The sequence below is a fragment of the Oryctolagus cuniculus genome, chromosome 16, assembly GCF_051225735.1.
Source record: "Oryctolagus cuniculus isolate XC-2025 breed Fujian yellow rabbit chromosome 16, ASM5122573v1, whole genome shotgun sequence".
Taxonomy (NCBI): Eukaryota; Metazoa; Chordata; class Mammalia; order Lagomorpha; family Leporidae; genus Oryctolagus; species Oryctolagus cuniculus.
In genome coordinates this window covers 23,817,817-23,832,165 of record NC_142882.1, presented here as the reverse complement: position 1 = coordinate 23,832,165, position 14,349 = coordinate 23,817,817, and the positions used below count along the sequence as shown (strand labels likewise).

Here is a 14,349-nt window from a genome sequence, read left to right as displayed (position 1 = left end):
CCCACCACGCCTGGCCCTGCCCAAACAGCTTCCTCTTTGAGCCAGCGCCCCCACGGACTCAACGGCCCAGTCCTCCTTTCTCAGCTGGTCGCCACCAGCGGAACCCCGCCGCTGTCCAATCACAGCTGCGCAGGGGCGGCCGCTGGGCTCGCTGGACCAACTGGACGGCGGCGCGGGGCCGAGGCCTCTGGACTCGCCGTTGGAACCAAAGCTGAGACGGTGCTGGGAGGTCCCTCAGAGCCAGGCCAGGGAGGGGACAGTGGCGCGCGCTCCAGGTCGGGGAGCTCCCAGTGCGGGGGCGGCCAGGAACCTCCAGAGCCCTCCTCGGGCCGCTGCGGCGCCCGCGCCCCACTCCTAAAGCCCAGCCGCACACCCTGCGCTCCTCTCCTTCCGCTTCCGGGCCCGCCCGCCCCGCCATATTAGGTTCCGGCCCCGCCTCCGCCCCGTCTCATTGGCTTGGCTCCAAGTCAGCCCGCAGCTCATTGGCCCAGCCTCCGCGCCCAATATTAGACTCCGCCCCCTTCCAGGCTACCTCCTACTGCTCGCCCAAGCCACGCCCTCATCCCCGACAACGCTCCTAGGCCGCACCCCCTCTGTACAAGCGCCGCCCCCTCTCTCTAAGCTCCTCCCACTTCAGCCTGAGGGGCGTCTCCTCTCGGTCCCTTCGGGGTTCCTAGTCTCACACCTACTGCGGGGAGCCCCGTCCTAGGTGCTCTCTAGGCCACGCCCACTGCCTCGCTTCCCACACCCGCTCCCCGCAGGCTCCGCCCCCGCACCCCGCACCCTAGACCGGTTCCCCGCCGCTGTCGCGCCCAGTCTTCACCTGGCACTGGGGCGAGCGCGTCGTGCGTTAGGGCCACCGCCGGCCCCCCGTTTCCGTCCACGCGTCCCCGCACAAGCCCGGCGGCACGGAGCAGCTCGGGGCCAAAGGCGGTGCGCGCGGCGGCCCGGATCCCGCGTCGCCGTCACCGCCGCCCGCCGCCCCCGACGACGGCAGCGCGGCCGCCGGCCCGCAGCGCGGCGACATGCCCGAGCTGGTGGTGACGGCGCTGCTGGCGCCGTCGCGCCTCTCGCTCAAGCTGCTGCGCGCCTTCCTGTGGAGCCTCGTGTTCTCCGCCGCGCTGGCCGCCGCCGCCGTCTACGGCTGCGTGGCGCTGGCGCACGTGCTGTGCCGGCCGCGGCGCGGCTGCTGCGGGCGCCCCCGGCGCGCCGCCCCCGCCTGCCTGCACGACCCGGCGCTGGGCGAGCACTGCGTGCTGACCCTCAGGGTGAGCGCAGGCCGGGTGCGTGTGGGAGGGGCCGGGGTCCCCGGGGTGGTCCCTGGGCCTCATGTGGCGCCTCTCCCCGTAGAGCTCCGGGCTTCGCCTGCACTACGTCTCGGCCGGCCGCGGCAACGGGCCGCTGATGCTATTCCTGCACGGCTTCCCCGAAAACTGGTAGGCCTGGGGCTATATATGGGGGTGGGATGCCAGGGGCAGGGGGCAGCCCAAGTGGAGCACGAAGGTGAGGTCCCCCAAAGATTCCTCCTGGACGTCGAGCAGGAGTGACATGGGTGGGAGACGGAGACGGGGTGGGGGGAAAGAGCCTGATTCAACTCCACCCCTCCCACCCCACACTACTCCACCCGCCCCGGCAGGTTTTCCTGGCGCTACCAGCTCCGGGAGTTCCAGAGCCGCTTCCACGTCGTGGCTGTGGACCTGCGTGGTTACGGGCCCTCGGATGCGCCCAAGGATGTGGATTGTTACACCATGGATCTGCTGATGGCCGACATCCAAGATGTCATCCAGGGCCTGGGTGCGGACACAGGGTTCCTTCCCCCATTCCTTCTTGCTTCCCACTGCCGCAGGAATCCGCCCCTGCCCGGCACACCCTCCCTCGCCTCTCTAAGCCAGTTCCTGCCACCTCTAGGTTATTCCAAATGTATCCTCGTGGCCCACGACTGGGGTGCCCTCCTGGCCTGGAATCTCTCCATCTACTTCCCGTCCCTGATCGAAAGGATGGTGGTGGTCAGCGCGGCCCCCATGTCCGTGTACCAAGGTGCGTGCAGGAGTCGGGGATGCACCTGTGTGCACTTGTGGGTCCTCCGGTGAGCACATTAGGGGGCTGGGAGTGTGCCCAGGTGAACTGGGGGCCCTCTTCCCCCAGGGCAACGCAGGTGGGAGGAACCCGGAATCTTGGAGCACGTTAATAACAGGGACAGGTTGAGGATCTCTTATCCAAAATGCTTGGCACCCGATGTGTTTTGGATTTGCATTTTTTTTTAATATTTGTGGGTGTGGTGGAATAAGAAGGCCATGCCAAGGTGGCCACTGGCAAGCGAGTGTCAGTTACTCAGGAATGGCTTTGAAACCCACCTGGCAATGGAGCCTGCCTGGCAACAGGCTGTGATTGGTTGGGGCATAGACTGCCCCTTGACCAGATTGGCTGGTCTTGGCTATATAAGATATTGTTCCAACTGTAATAAAGGAGTCTGTGGGCTGCTCGCCTCAAGCGTGGTTTCACCCCACTCCCGGGGTCTGTGTGGTGACTCCACGCCTCTTGCCCCCACCACGCTGCTCCTCTCAGAAAGGAATCCACTGCAACATTGTTGAGAAATCAACCGCAACATGCGGGTATCCATTAATAGGCTATCTTAGTGATGAAGTTCAAGTCTTTTTTAAAAAAAATATTTCATTTATATATAGATTTTTAAGATTTTATGTATTTATTTGACAGAGTTACAGAGAGAGAGAGAGAAGCAGAGAGAGAGACAGAAGTCTTCCATCCACTGGTTCAGAGAGACAGAAGTCTTCCATCCACTGGTTCACTCCCCAAATGGCTGCAACGGCGTTGAGCCAATCCAAAACCAGGAGCCAGGAGCTTCTTTCGGGTCTCCCATGTGAGTGCAGGGGCCCAAGGACTTGGGCCATCTTCTGGTGCTTTTTCCCAGGCACATTAGCAGGGAGCTGGATTGGACATGAACCGGCGCCCATATGGGATTGAGCTCATCAAACAGGGAACCTACATGCAGTAGCCAACAGGAGGCTCCTTGGCTTAGGAAAGCGTGATGTGGGCAAGCATTGTGGTGCAGTGGGTGAAGCTGCAGCCAGCAGTGCCAACATCCCATAAGGGCACCCATTGGAGTCTCAGCTGCACCACTTCCAATCCAGCTCCCTGCTAATGTGCCTGGGAAAGCAGCAGAGAACGGCCCGAGGGCTTGGGCTGCTGCACCCACATGGGAGACCTGGAAGAAGCTCCTGGCTCCTAGCTTTCAACTGGCCCAGCCCTGGCCGTTGCAGCCATTTGGGGAATGAACTAGTGGATGGAAGATCTCTCTCTCTCCCTCCCTCCCTCTCCCTCTCTCATTATAATTCTTTCAAATAAATCTTAAAAACAAACAAAAAAGGCAGAGCAACAGAGAGAGAGAGAGAGAGGGAGTGAGAGCTCTTCCATCCACTGGTTCATTCTCTAGATGAACTTCAACAGCCAGGGCTGGGCCAGGCTGAAATCCAGAGCAGGTGATGGCCAGGACTGGAACCCAGCACTCCCATACGGGGGACAGACACGTCCCCAGCGGTGGCTCCACCTGCTGTGCCACAGTCCCACCCGCCCGGCATCACCAACCACCTGCGTTTAATCCAACTGTGGGTCCCTTCCTCTCCTCTAGGTCCCTGAGGGTGGAGAATTTTATACCCTAGGGTCTGGAACCCAGCTCTGGCATATAGCAAGTGCTCGATAGTGTTTGTGAGATGGCTCAGAGCAGGTGCATCCAGGCCTAAGCACACCTGTGACTGTGAGGGCGTCCCCTCTTCCCTCCCTGGGGAACTGTCCAGGGGAGCTCCCACTCCCATCCTGTGGATACAATGGCAGGACGCTAGTGGCCCGGCCAGTGCCGCCGTGAAGACTCGCCCCCCACCCCGAGGCCTGTGTGCCCACCCGGGTGTGTGTAGGATTGCAAGGGCACCGCAGGCCCAGGCCCCAGGCCTCACATCTCCTCCCCACCCCACCCCCGCCTCCCCACCTCACCCTCCCCACCTCACCCTCCCCCAGACTACTCCATGCGCCACATCGGCCAGTTCTTCCGATCCAATTACGTCTTCCTGTTCCAGCTGCCCTGGCTGCCAGAGAAGTTGCTCTCCATGTCTGATTTCCAGGTGCAGCGGCTTGGGGAGGGGGTAGGGAGGGGCAGAGCAGGTGGGCAGCAGGGGTGGGCGGGGCGGAAGGCAGAGCTGGTGGGTGGGACTGAGCACAGAAGCCCGTGTACGCCCCAACCCCACCACCACCCGCCGTGTGCCCAGATCTTGAAAAGCACCCTCACCCACCACAAGACGGGCATCCCCCGCCTGACTCCCGCTGAGCTCGAGGCCTTCTTGTATGAGTTCTCGCAGCCCGGTGGGCTCACAGGACCCATCAACTACTACCGCAACCTCTTCAGGTGAGACCCCCACCCCCACCTACCCAGGAGCAGCAGCAGCTCCAGGGATTTGGGGGGAGTTGGGGAAGGGGGTGGACCGGCTCTCCTGCCTTGTCTGTCTCGGCCACAGGAACTTCCCCCTGGAGCCCCAGGAGCTGGCCATGCCCACCCTGCTGCTGTGGGGGGAGAAGGACCCTTACTTCGAGCTGGGGCTGGTGGGAGCCATCAGCAGCCGCTTTGTGCCGGGGCGGCTGGAGACGCACGTGCTGCGCGGCGCGGGACACTGGATCCCGCAGAGCCACCCCCAGGAGATGCACCAGTACATGTGGGCCTTCCTACAAGACCTGGTGGACCAGTAGCGGCCCTCCTGGGAACTCCAGGCCCTGCCCAGGTGCATGCACCTGTCGTGGACTGAATGGACCTGGGCAGCACGCCCCTTCTCCCCGCCCAGGCCCGCACACACACAAGGCATTGTGGATGCCCCAAGGCACACCAAGCCCACTGCATTCACACCCGGCAGGTGTCACGACCCAGTCCCCCACCCCGCCCCTCCCTCCCTCCGATCCCTGAGGTCCACCCTTCTCCCTGCCAAGGTTGGGGCCCCCATGGCGCTCAGAGCACAGACCATCCCTTCCCTCCATGCTGCTCTGGCCAGTCCGTTAGTTCTCGGCCCCAGCCGGCTCTGGAGATCCACGCGCGTGAATTAATTAAAATGAAATACACCTTTAAGATGCGGTGCATCTGAGACGCTAGCCACCTCTGAAGTGTTCAGTTGCCATTTCCTGGTAGAAAGTTCTGTTCGCACTGATGATGAGGGTACTCCCATTCAAAGAGTAGTGTTGGGGGTGCAGAGTGGGTGTCTGATGTGCAGTGGTTCAGACACTGCCTGGGGTATCTGCATGCCATATGCGGGTGCCTGGGTCGAGTCCCAGCTACCCTGCCAACCACGTGGAAGACCCAGAATTGTGATCCAGGCGCCTAGCTTTGGCCTGGCCCAGCTTCTGGCTGTTATAGGCATTTGGGGAATGAACCAGCCGATGGAAGACCTCTCTCTCTCTCTCTCTCTCTCTGCCTTTCAAATAAATCCACTTCGCCAAGGTGGGTGGGTGTGCCAAGTTCTCCAGCCATGGCTCCACTTCCCCCCCATCATGATCCTGGCCTTTCAGGTCAAGGTCTCTTGCCTTGGGGGTGGGCTGGCCAGTCTCAGGTCCCTGGGAAAACGGCTCTGGACCCTGCTGGGATACTTCTCCTCCAGCTGCTGGCATCTTTTTCCAAATTATCCTCCACGGTGGGGAGGAGGAGCCCCTCTGGCTCCAGCTTCCAAATGAAGGTAATCAGAGCATCAATTTCTATCTGTCTGGCTTTTTTTTTTGGGGGGGGGGGGACGTGTCCTGCAATACAGAGGGTCCAGGGGCAGTCTCTGGAATACGCACAGGACTTTTTTAAGAAGTGCACGATAAAAGATGTGCTTGGCTTCTAAAACTTCTGCAGCGAAAATTAAAAATCTTTCCACCGCATTTTCCCACACATGTTTGGAAGTGCCCTTCCCCCTTCCCCATTCTTTGCAGTGGGCCTGCCAGGCCAAAGCCCACCCACGGGCCATTCCTGTCCCCAGTACGGACGGCCTCTTCCTCCCCCCGCCCCCGCCACTCAGCACAGTCCTGCGTCCTGGGGACAGAAGCAGGACACACCCCGTGCTGGACAGCGAGCTGGGATGGGTAGGCTCTCAGGTAAAGGGGTCGCCGAGGCCCAGGGAGGGCCCAGGCGGGAACGAGCCGGGGGCTGCCGCAGAGGCCACCGCCTTTCCACCCTGGCGCTGGGCTCCGAGTCTCAAGGGGCAGCCGGGGAGGGCTTTCAGCAGGGGAGGGACATGGCCTGCATGTTGAAGAGCTCCCCGCCGCGGCGGCTGGACGGTCCCAGCACGCAGGGGTCCGGGCGGGGGGCTGCGCGCGGCCTCAGCGCCCGGGGCGGCCCCTTGCAGGGCGGGAGGGGACGGGGGAAGGGGCGGGGAAAGGGGGGGACCCCGAGGATCTCGGCGTCCGGGGGGCGGCGGGACTGGCGGGGGGAGGGGAGGGGATCGGCTGGAGACGGTTGCCGGGGCGACGGGAGAACGGGTGATGGTTGACCGGAACGGGTAGCGGTTGCCTGGGCGACCGGAGGGGCCCAAGCAAAGGCTGACGGGAGGCCTCGGAGAGTTGCCAAGGAGACCAGGTGGGGGGGGATGTCCGCTGACGGTTGCCAGGGTAACGAGAAGGCGCCGTCTTCCGCCTCGGCGCTGGCGAGCGGGAGGGCGGGAGACGGGCGTGGCGGGGGAGGAGCGGCTGGAGGAAGCGATCGCGCTGATTGGGCAGAGGCCTGGCATCGAAACCAATAGGAACTCGCGGCTCGGCTGAGGCCCGCCTCCACCCCAAGTCTGAGCCAATCCGAGCGCGTCTTGCTTGCGGGGGCGGCAATGAGGGAGGGGTGCGCCGTGCTTGGGCGGGAGCCGGGACCGGAGGGCTGAGCGGGCGTCCGCGCAGGCTCCGCCTCTCTCTCTCTCTCTCTCTCTCTCTCTCTCTCTCTCTCTCTCTGCCCGGACTCCAGACCGTTTCCCATCACTCCCTTGGTTCATCCATTCATTCCCTCACACCGCCCGTCCCTGCCTAGCCGCTGGCGTGTCCCGTGTTGGAGCGCGCCGCAATGCGGAACGACAGGAGAGGGGGCAGGAGGGAAGGCTGCCTGAAGGAGGCGGCCTTGGCGTTGAGCCTGGCCAAGCTGCTGGTCGATGTGCGCACCGGGCGTTTAATGTTTTCCGTTTCAGTCTCTGGGCTAGGAAGATGCGGGACGCCAGCTAGCAAGGGGCGGGTGACCGCTCTGTGCGTCTGCCGAGGCACCAGAGCGGGAAGACCGAGCGTGAGGAGGCCTGGGAGGGAGATGGACGCGGGCCAGGCCAGAGAGACGGAGGCTCAGGTCCAGGCACTGAGGGAGAGGCAGGCATGTGCGAGGCATGTTCGGGGCATGTTCGGGGCATGTTCTGTGGAAGGGTCTGGTGCCCCACAAGCCTTTCTGCAGGCTCCCCAACAGCGGACGCCTCGGTGTGGGCTTGTGGGGGAAGGGTGGCACCAAGCTGCGACAAGTGGGACAGAGACCCCGGGGACACGTGTGGGGTTGGGGGTTGGGGAGCGCAGCCTGGCACCCCAGCAGGGTGAAGGAGCAGGGGCGTGGCCCTCGTGTCGATGCACGAGAGCCACCTTTCACCAAGATCGGGTGAGAGGCCGGCCGTGGGATGGGCCCTGGAGATACTTTAAGCTGGGGATGGGGAAGGGGGCACGAGGCCTTGGGGGTGTGGAGAATGAGCCACAGGCAGACGGGGCAGTTTGAGGCTGGCTTGGGGCAGGAATCACGGACATGGAGTGGCAGGCTCAGTGCCAGGGCCCTGGGTCAGAAGGGGGGGGGTGGCGAGGAGGCGTCGGTGCTATGGTGCGCTGGGTTAAGCTGCCACCTGCCACGCAGGTATCCCGTGTTGTAGCACCCGGCTGGAGTCTCGGCTGCTCCGCTTCCTGTCTGGCTTCTTGCTAATGTGCCTGGGAGAGGCAATAGAAGATGGTCCTTGTACTTGGGCCCCTGCTACCCCAAACTGAGTTCCTGGCTCCTGGCTTCAGCCTGACCCAGCAGCCATTTAGGGGAGTGAACCAGCCATGCAAGGATTCTCTGTGTGTGTATCTGTCCCTTTCTGCCTTTCAAAGAAATGTAAGTAAATAAATAAAAGTATTTTTAAGACAAGTGAGTTTCCATCCCTTCAGCTTTTTCTTCCCCATTTAGCTCTCCCGTCCCTGGGGAAATCCCACCAGCCCTCCCCTAATTCCTGGGACCCAGCCACTCCCTGCTGGGGCTCAGGGCTCCCTGTGCCCAGCCCCGGACGCACGCATTCAGGTCCCAGCTCCTGATTCATTCATTCAAGGGACAATTATTTCACCTCCCAGGCACCAGCTCCTCTGTGAGACATCTCGGAAGATCAGCTATGAGCCAGACGGATGCCTACAGGGCTCCGGAGGCGGCTGGGGAGTGGGGGCAGGGGGCAGGCAGGATCACACGGAGGGGTCAGAGCCTCGCCATGGAGGAGGCCGTGGGAGCGCAGAGGAGGCAGAGGAGGCGGGCAAAGCTTCCTCCTAGAGGGCTCCCTGGGAGAGGACAAGGCGGAGCTCATTTACAAACGGAATCCGATCAGCTTCCTCTGCTGGTGGCTTCCACGGTGCCTGGGCTACAATCCCAGACCCTGGAACCCCCTTTGGGACTTAGCTCCCACAAGCTGCCCTGGCCTCCTGTCCCCCACCCACCCAGCTCAGTCTGCACCCCACACCCTGACCTCTTTGCTCTTCTTTCAACCACCTGCCCATTTCTCCTCTGAGCCTTTGCATTGGCTGTCCCTTCTGCATGGAACACGCTTCCCCCACACTGTATAACTCGCCAAGCTTCTGTCTTTCAGATCTTGGGTTATAACTTCCCCTCCACTGCTTCAAGTGTTCGCTTATTTCTTATCTTTCTCCTCTAGCAGGGCAGGAACTGGCAGGCTAGTCCCTTGGGCCACCTGCATCTCCAACAGGAGCTGACACCAAGTAGGACCTCCATCAATGTTTGTTGAATGAGTGAGCGAACATGAACCTTTAGGGAAGCGAGAAGATGGAGGGACAGGGAGGTGATGCTGGGGAGAGCTAGGGAGAGGCTGAGCCACTCCGGGCAGCAGGGAGCTATGGGATGTTGGAGCACCAGAGCATCCCAGGGAGGCAGTGTCTCCTCCCACCCCCACCCCTCCCGCCCTTACCCCTGCCCCCTGCTGGTTCAGGGGCAGAGCACAAGGATCCGGTCTGCTGGGTCACAGCTTCCCTGGCGCAGAGGGCGGGCGGGATTACAGTCCCCAGGAGGAGCGCGGCCCAGGGCAAGTTCTCAGGTTCCTGGTCAGCATGCAGCGCCGTGCCGGCACAGCTGTGTCTTGGCCTGGCCCCAGGTCCCGCGTCCCCAGGGCCTGAGCTCATGCAGGAGAAATGCAGGCCCCAGCCAAGGCAGCCAAGCAGGGCCAAGGGGAGGGGGCTGAGGCCACGGGCTGTGGGGCCGTGGGAATGGTGGCTCTGCCTGTCCTATCCCCGAGGGACCTGGACACCTTGGGCGAGGTCTGCTACTGGAGCTGGACCCTCCACTCCTGCTGGGTGGGGGGTGGGGCTCTGTAGCTTTTTCCTCACTTTAGACCCCAACTCCCCTATACTGTCCCCCATTTCTGCTCTGCCCCTATGGCCGGCCCCTGCTGCCCCAGAGTCACTACTTCCTGCTTAGTGAAAAGTATGTCTGCATCCCTTGGTTGCTGCTTGCGATGGGAAGCTCAGTACCTTGCAGAGGTCTGGGAGAAAGATCTTTGCTCAGAAGACTCAGGGGAGGAGTCAGCCTTCCCTACCCCTGCCTCCCCACAAGGACCCTAGCTCTGCCTCTGGACCCCCAAACCCTGCTCAGAGCTCCCAGACACCTCCCACCTACCCCCGACATGGTACTAAAGAGAATGTCTCGGGCCCCCAATGGTGGCTTTTCTGGGCTGGGAGGACCCCATCCTCTGGCCACTCTGAGATGCCTCAAACTGTCCCAGGTCACCCTGTCTGCCCAATCATGCTGCCGGATGCGGGGACCCTCCGGAAGCCTCACTTTCTGCCTTGTCTCCGAGGAGCTCCTCATATTGGTGGAAGACAGGACAGGAGGCAGACACCTCCAACCCCTCATCAACAAGCTGGCACTGTGGTGTAGCAGGTAAAGCCACTGCCTGTGGTGCCAGCTTCCCACATGGGTGCTGGTTCCAGTTCCGGCTGCTCCACTTCTGATCCAGCTCCCTCTATTGCACCTGGGAAACAATAGATCAAGAACTTGGGACCCAGATGGAGCTCCTGGCTCCTGCCTTCAGTCTAGCTAGCCCAACCCTGGCTGGTGTAGGCATTCAGAGAGTGAACCAGTGCCTGGATTATCTCGCTCTCTGTCTCTGCTCTGCCTTTCAAAAAAATAAAGTGGGGACTCCCCAGGGACCCCTGAGGAAAGAACAGGAAGTCACCTGGTCGAAGAACAGGGACAGAAAAGGCAAAGCTAGGAGACAGGACCAGCACGGGCAGAGGCGCAGTGAGCGTGGGAACTTGCAGAGCAGGCACAAGGAAGCACGCTTCAGAGACAGCACGTTGGCTGTGAGTTCCTGTATGGGGGAGAAGCCGAGCGTCCTTCTGCCCAGCTGGGTGTCCCAGGCAGAGACAAGAGCCTGGGCACAGCCCAAGCTGGTCTGGGAGGGGGGGAGGTTTGATTTCTAGGGGGTGGAGATGCGGGAGGGGCCTGAGCTGTGCATGCCCCCAGGGGCATGCTGACTCAGCACAGCTCACTGTGACTCAGCAGGTGCCCCCTTCTTACGCAACTTTTTCTCTGCCCAACCCCTCTCCCATCTTTCCTTCCCTTCCCTTCCCTTTCCCCTCCCCCATTGCTGGGCTTTTGCAGGAGACCTGTAGCCTCTCAGATCTGGGTTCAAATCCCACTCGGCCTCTAGCAAGTCATCACTGGTCCCTAGGTGATGCGGCCACATCTGTGAGGTGGGCAGATCTCTCCTCTCTCTGATAAGAGGTGGTGGAGGGGGCCAGGCTGGGAACATCCCAGGTGAGATGGAGCCTCCATTGCTCCTGCCAGCCTTGGGCCAGCCTCTGTCCCGTCTGCAACTTACACCCTTAGCTCTGCGTCTTTGTTCTTTCTCTCAGACACTCCTCTCTGCTCCTTTATCCTCTCTTTCAGCTTTCACCCAGGGAGGTGCCAGCATTGCGGCATACCACCTGCAACGCCAGCATCCCATAAAGGCAAGGGTTCGAGCCCCAGCTGCTCCACTTCTGATCCAGCTCCCTGCTAATGCACCTGGGAAAGCAGTGGAAGGTGGCCCAAGTGCATGGGCCCCTGCACCCACGTGGGAGACCCAGAAGAGGCTCCTGGTTCCTGGCTCTGGATCCGCTCAACTCTGGCTGTTGTGGCCACTTGGAGAATGAACCAGCAGATGAAAGACCTCTCTCTCTCTCTCTCTCTCTCTCTCTCTCTCTAACTCTGCCCCTCAAATGAAATAAATCTTTGAAGAAAAAGAAAAAAGGAGATCCAAGGCACTGACCCCCGCTGCAGTGCGGTTACAGCTCAAAAGTTAGGATGCTGAGCTGAGCAAAGAGAAGCCAGACAGTGTGTGACTCCACGGATAGGAGACATCCAGGCCAGGCAAATGCACAGGAACAGGAAGTAGAGCAGTGATCCCCAGGGACTGTGGGAAGAGGGGAAGCTGATGGGGGCAGAATTTCACTGGGTTGGGGAGGCGGAGTGGGGGGAAGCGTCAGAATGTTTCAGAATTAGATCGAAATGATGATGTGGGAATGTCACACTGGCACTGAATCGTGTGCTTTAAGGGGAATACACTGGAACCAGGCATTGTGGCGACTCTGCAGATGGCCCCACATCCCACATCAGCGAGCAGGTTTGAGTCCTGGCTGCTCTGCTTCCCATCTAGCTCCCTGCTAATGCACCTGGGAAAGTCAGCAGATGGTGGCCCGTGTACTTGGGTGGGTCCCTGCCACCCACGTGGGAGACAAAGATGGAATTCTGGGCTCCTGGCTTCAGTTTCTCTCAGACCTGGCTGTTGCAATCATTTGGGGGAATGAACCAGGGTAAAAGCCAGGCCGAAGCCAGGAACTCCGTCCTGGTCTCCCATGTACACAGTGCTTGGGTCATCTTCTGCAGTTTACCCAGGCATATTTAGCAGGGAGCTGGATGGGAAGTGGAACAGCTGGGACTCGAACCGGATTCCATCAAAGTCGAGCACAGACAATGTTGGGCACCTGGGAGCACCTGTGCCTCCTGCAAAGCTGGACAGCATGAACTTGACCATGAGGAGTTAGCAGGTCCAGTGTTGCAGGATCTTGAGTTTCCTAACACTTCAATGTCATGGAAGACAAAGAAAGGCTGAAGAAGGTGGCCAGCACTGTGGCGCAGCAGCGCAGTGGTGCAGCAGGTTAAAACCCTGGCTTGCAGCAGTGTCATCCCATGTGGGTACAGTTTGAGTCCTGGGTCCTCCACTTCTAATCCAGCTCTCTGCTAATGCACCTGGGAAAGCAGTGGAAGATGGTCCAGGTGCTTGGGCCCCTGCACCCGCATGAGAGACCTGGCAGAAGCTTCTGGTTCCTGGCTTTGGGTGGGCTCAGCTTTGGTCATGTGGCCATTTGGGGAATAAAGCAGCTGATGGAAGATCTCTGTCTCTCTGCCTCTCTCTCTGTAACTCTGTGTTTCAAATAAATAAATCTTAAAAAAAAAAAAAAGACAGAAGGATGGATTCAGCTGCAGGAGGCCAAGAGATATGAGGATGCAAAGAAACACACTGTACAGGATATCACTGGGACAACCGGTTTGAATATGGACTGTGGGATGGAAGCTCCAGTATGTGTCTCTAGGAGAATGCCAGGCTCTCTGGGTTAGGAAACACACCATCAAGTATCTGGGGCAAAGGAACATCACATCTGCAATCTCCATTCCAGTGGCTCGCCAAAAAGTGTGCATATATACATATACACATATATATATGCAAAATAAGGCAAATGTCACAAAATGGGAATAAATTGGGAAAAGGCTTATGATAATTGTATTTCCATTTTATTTGCTTTTTTATTTTAAATGAAAGATTTTCTTTAAAAAATACAGAGTGTTTATTTGAAAGGAAGCAGAGAGAGAAAGAGAGAGGGAGAGAGAGATCTTTCATCCACTGGTTCACTCCCCAAATGGCTGCAATGGCCAGAGTTGTGCCAATCTGAAGCCAGGAGCCAGGAGTTTCCTCTGGGTCTCCCACACAGGTGCAGGGGCCCAAGTAGTTGGGCCATCTTCCACTGCTTTCCCAGGCCATAGCAGAGAGCTGGATCAGAAGTGGAGCAGCCGGGACTTGAACCAGTGCCCATATGGGATGCTGGCACTGCAGGTGGCAGCTTTACTTGCTTCACCACAATGCCAGCTCCTGAAATTGATTTTATTTTCATTTATTTGAAAGGCAGAGAGCGAGAGAAAGAACCCCCATTCACTGGGTCACTCCCCAGATGCCGGAAACAGCTAGGTCTCCCACATGGGTGGCAGGGACTCAAGGACTTGGGCTATCACCTGCAGCCTCCCGGGGTGATCAAAAGCAGGAAGTTGGAATCAGAAGTGGAGGTGGAACTAGAACCCAAGATGCGGGTGTCCGAGTAGCACCTTCACTGCTATGTCAAATGCCTACCCCAGAAGCCGTACTTCTGTGTGGAACATTATTTCAAAATAAGAAGTATGGGGCTGGCTCTGTGGTGTAGTAGGTTAAGCCTCCATCTGTGATGCTGCCGGCATCCAATATGGGTGCTGGTTCGAGTCCTGGCTGCTCCACTTCTGATCCAGCTCCCTGCTAATGCACCTGGGAAAGCAGCAGTGATGGCCCAACTGCTTGGGCCCCTGCCACCCATGTTGGGAGACCCGGATGGAGCTCCTGGCTCCTGGCTTTGCCTGGCCCAGCCTTGGCTCTTGCAGCCATCTGGGGAGTGAATCAGCGGATGGAAGTTTCTCTCTCTCTCTCTCTCTCTCTCTCTCTCTCTAATCACTCTGCCTTTCAAATAAGCAAAAAAATTAATCTTAAAAAAAAAAAAAGAAGTTATTTTCTGGAGGTCCACATGATTCTCTCCCATCTGAGCAGCTCTGACACATTTCAGCCCCGGCTTTGAGTTTCTTTGTCTCTGCTCCTCTGGCTCCTCACCTCTGAGCCTCAGCCAACCCAGTCCTGGCTCTTATCAGCCCCATCACCAGACCAGACTCCTCTGGGGTCAACTTGGCCTCTCTCTTTTCTCCTCCTGACTCCTAGCCTGCCCCTTGGCCAAGGACTCTGCTCCTTCCTCTGCTGGGACCCCTGGCACCCACAGTCCCCTAGAACTGAG

General features: G+C 59.6%; 1 protein-coding gene and 1 long non-coding RNA gene across 6 annotated transcripts; both read left to right on the top strand.

Moving 5' to 3' along the window:
• Positions 1-786: 786 nt before the first annotated feature.
• On the top strand, positions 787-5,120 carry EPHX3 (epoxide hydrolase 3). The gene is made up of 7 exons (XM_008250690.5): positions 787-1,268; positions 1,351-1,436; positions 1,637-1,794; positions 1,909-2,037; positions 4,030-4,133; positions 4,278-4,414; positions 4,524-5,120. The coding sequence occupies exons 1-7, from the start codon at positions 1,026-1,028 to the stop codon at positions 4,750-4,752; spliced, it is 1,086 nt and encodes a 361-aa protein (XP_008248912.3). The 5' UTR covers positions 787-1,025; the 3' UTR covers positions 4,753-5,120.
• An 863-nt stretch (positions 5,121-5,983) lies between these two features.
• Positions 5,984-11,515, top strand: LOC149121601 (uncharacterized). 5 transcript variants are annotated; one of them, XR_016222847.1, is made up of 5 exons: positions 6,001-6,123; positions 8,928-8,988; positions 10,005-10,162; positions 10,886-10,977; positions 11,174-11,515. It is a non-coding gene; the product is annotated as an uncharacterized LOC149121601 (long non-coding RNA). The 5 variants fall into 5 exon arrangements; XR_016222849.1 differs by lacking the exon at positions 10,886-10,977 and having other exon boundaries at positions 5,984-6,123; XR_016222845.1 differs by lacking the exon at positions 8,928-8,988 and having other exon boundaries at positions 5,992-6,123.
• Positions 11,516-14,349: the final 2,834 nt, after the last annotated feature.

What these genes read in the sequence shown, in the direction of transcription:
- EPHX3 (XM_008250690.5), top strand. Translation starts at nt 1,026, where the DNA reads ATGCCCGAGCTGGTGGTGACGGCGCTGCTGGCGCCGTCGCGCCTCTCG. An exon ending in TCTCCATGTCTGATTTCCAG is followed by an intron (nt 4,134 to 4,277) that starts GTGCAGCGGCTT and finishes CCGTGTGCCCAG; the next exon opens with ATCTTGAAAAGCACCCTCAC. An exon ending in TACTACCGCAACCTCTTCAG is followed by an intron (nt 4,415 to 4,523) that starts GTGAGACCCCCA and finishes TCTCGGCCACAG; the next exon opens with GAACTTCCCCCTGGAGCCCC.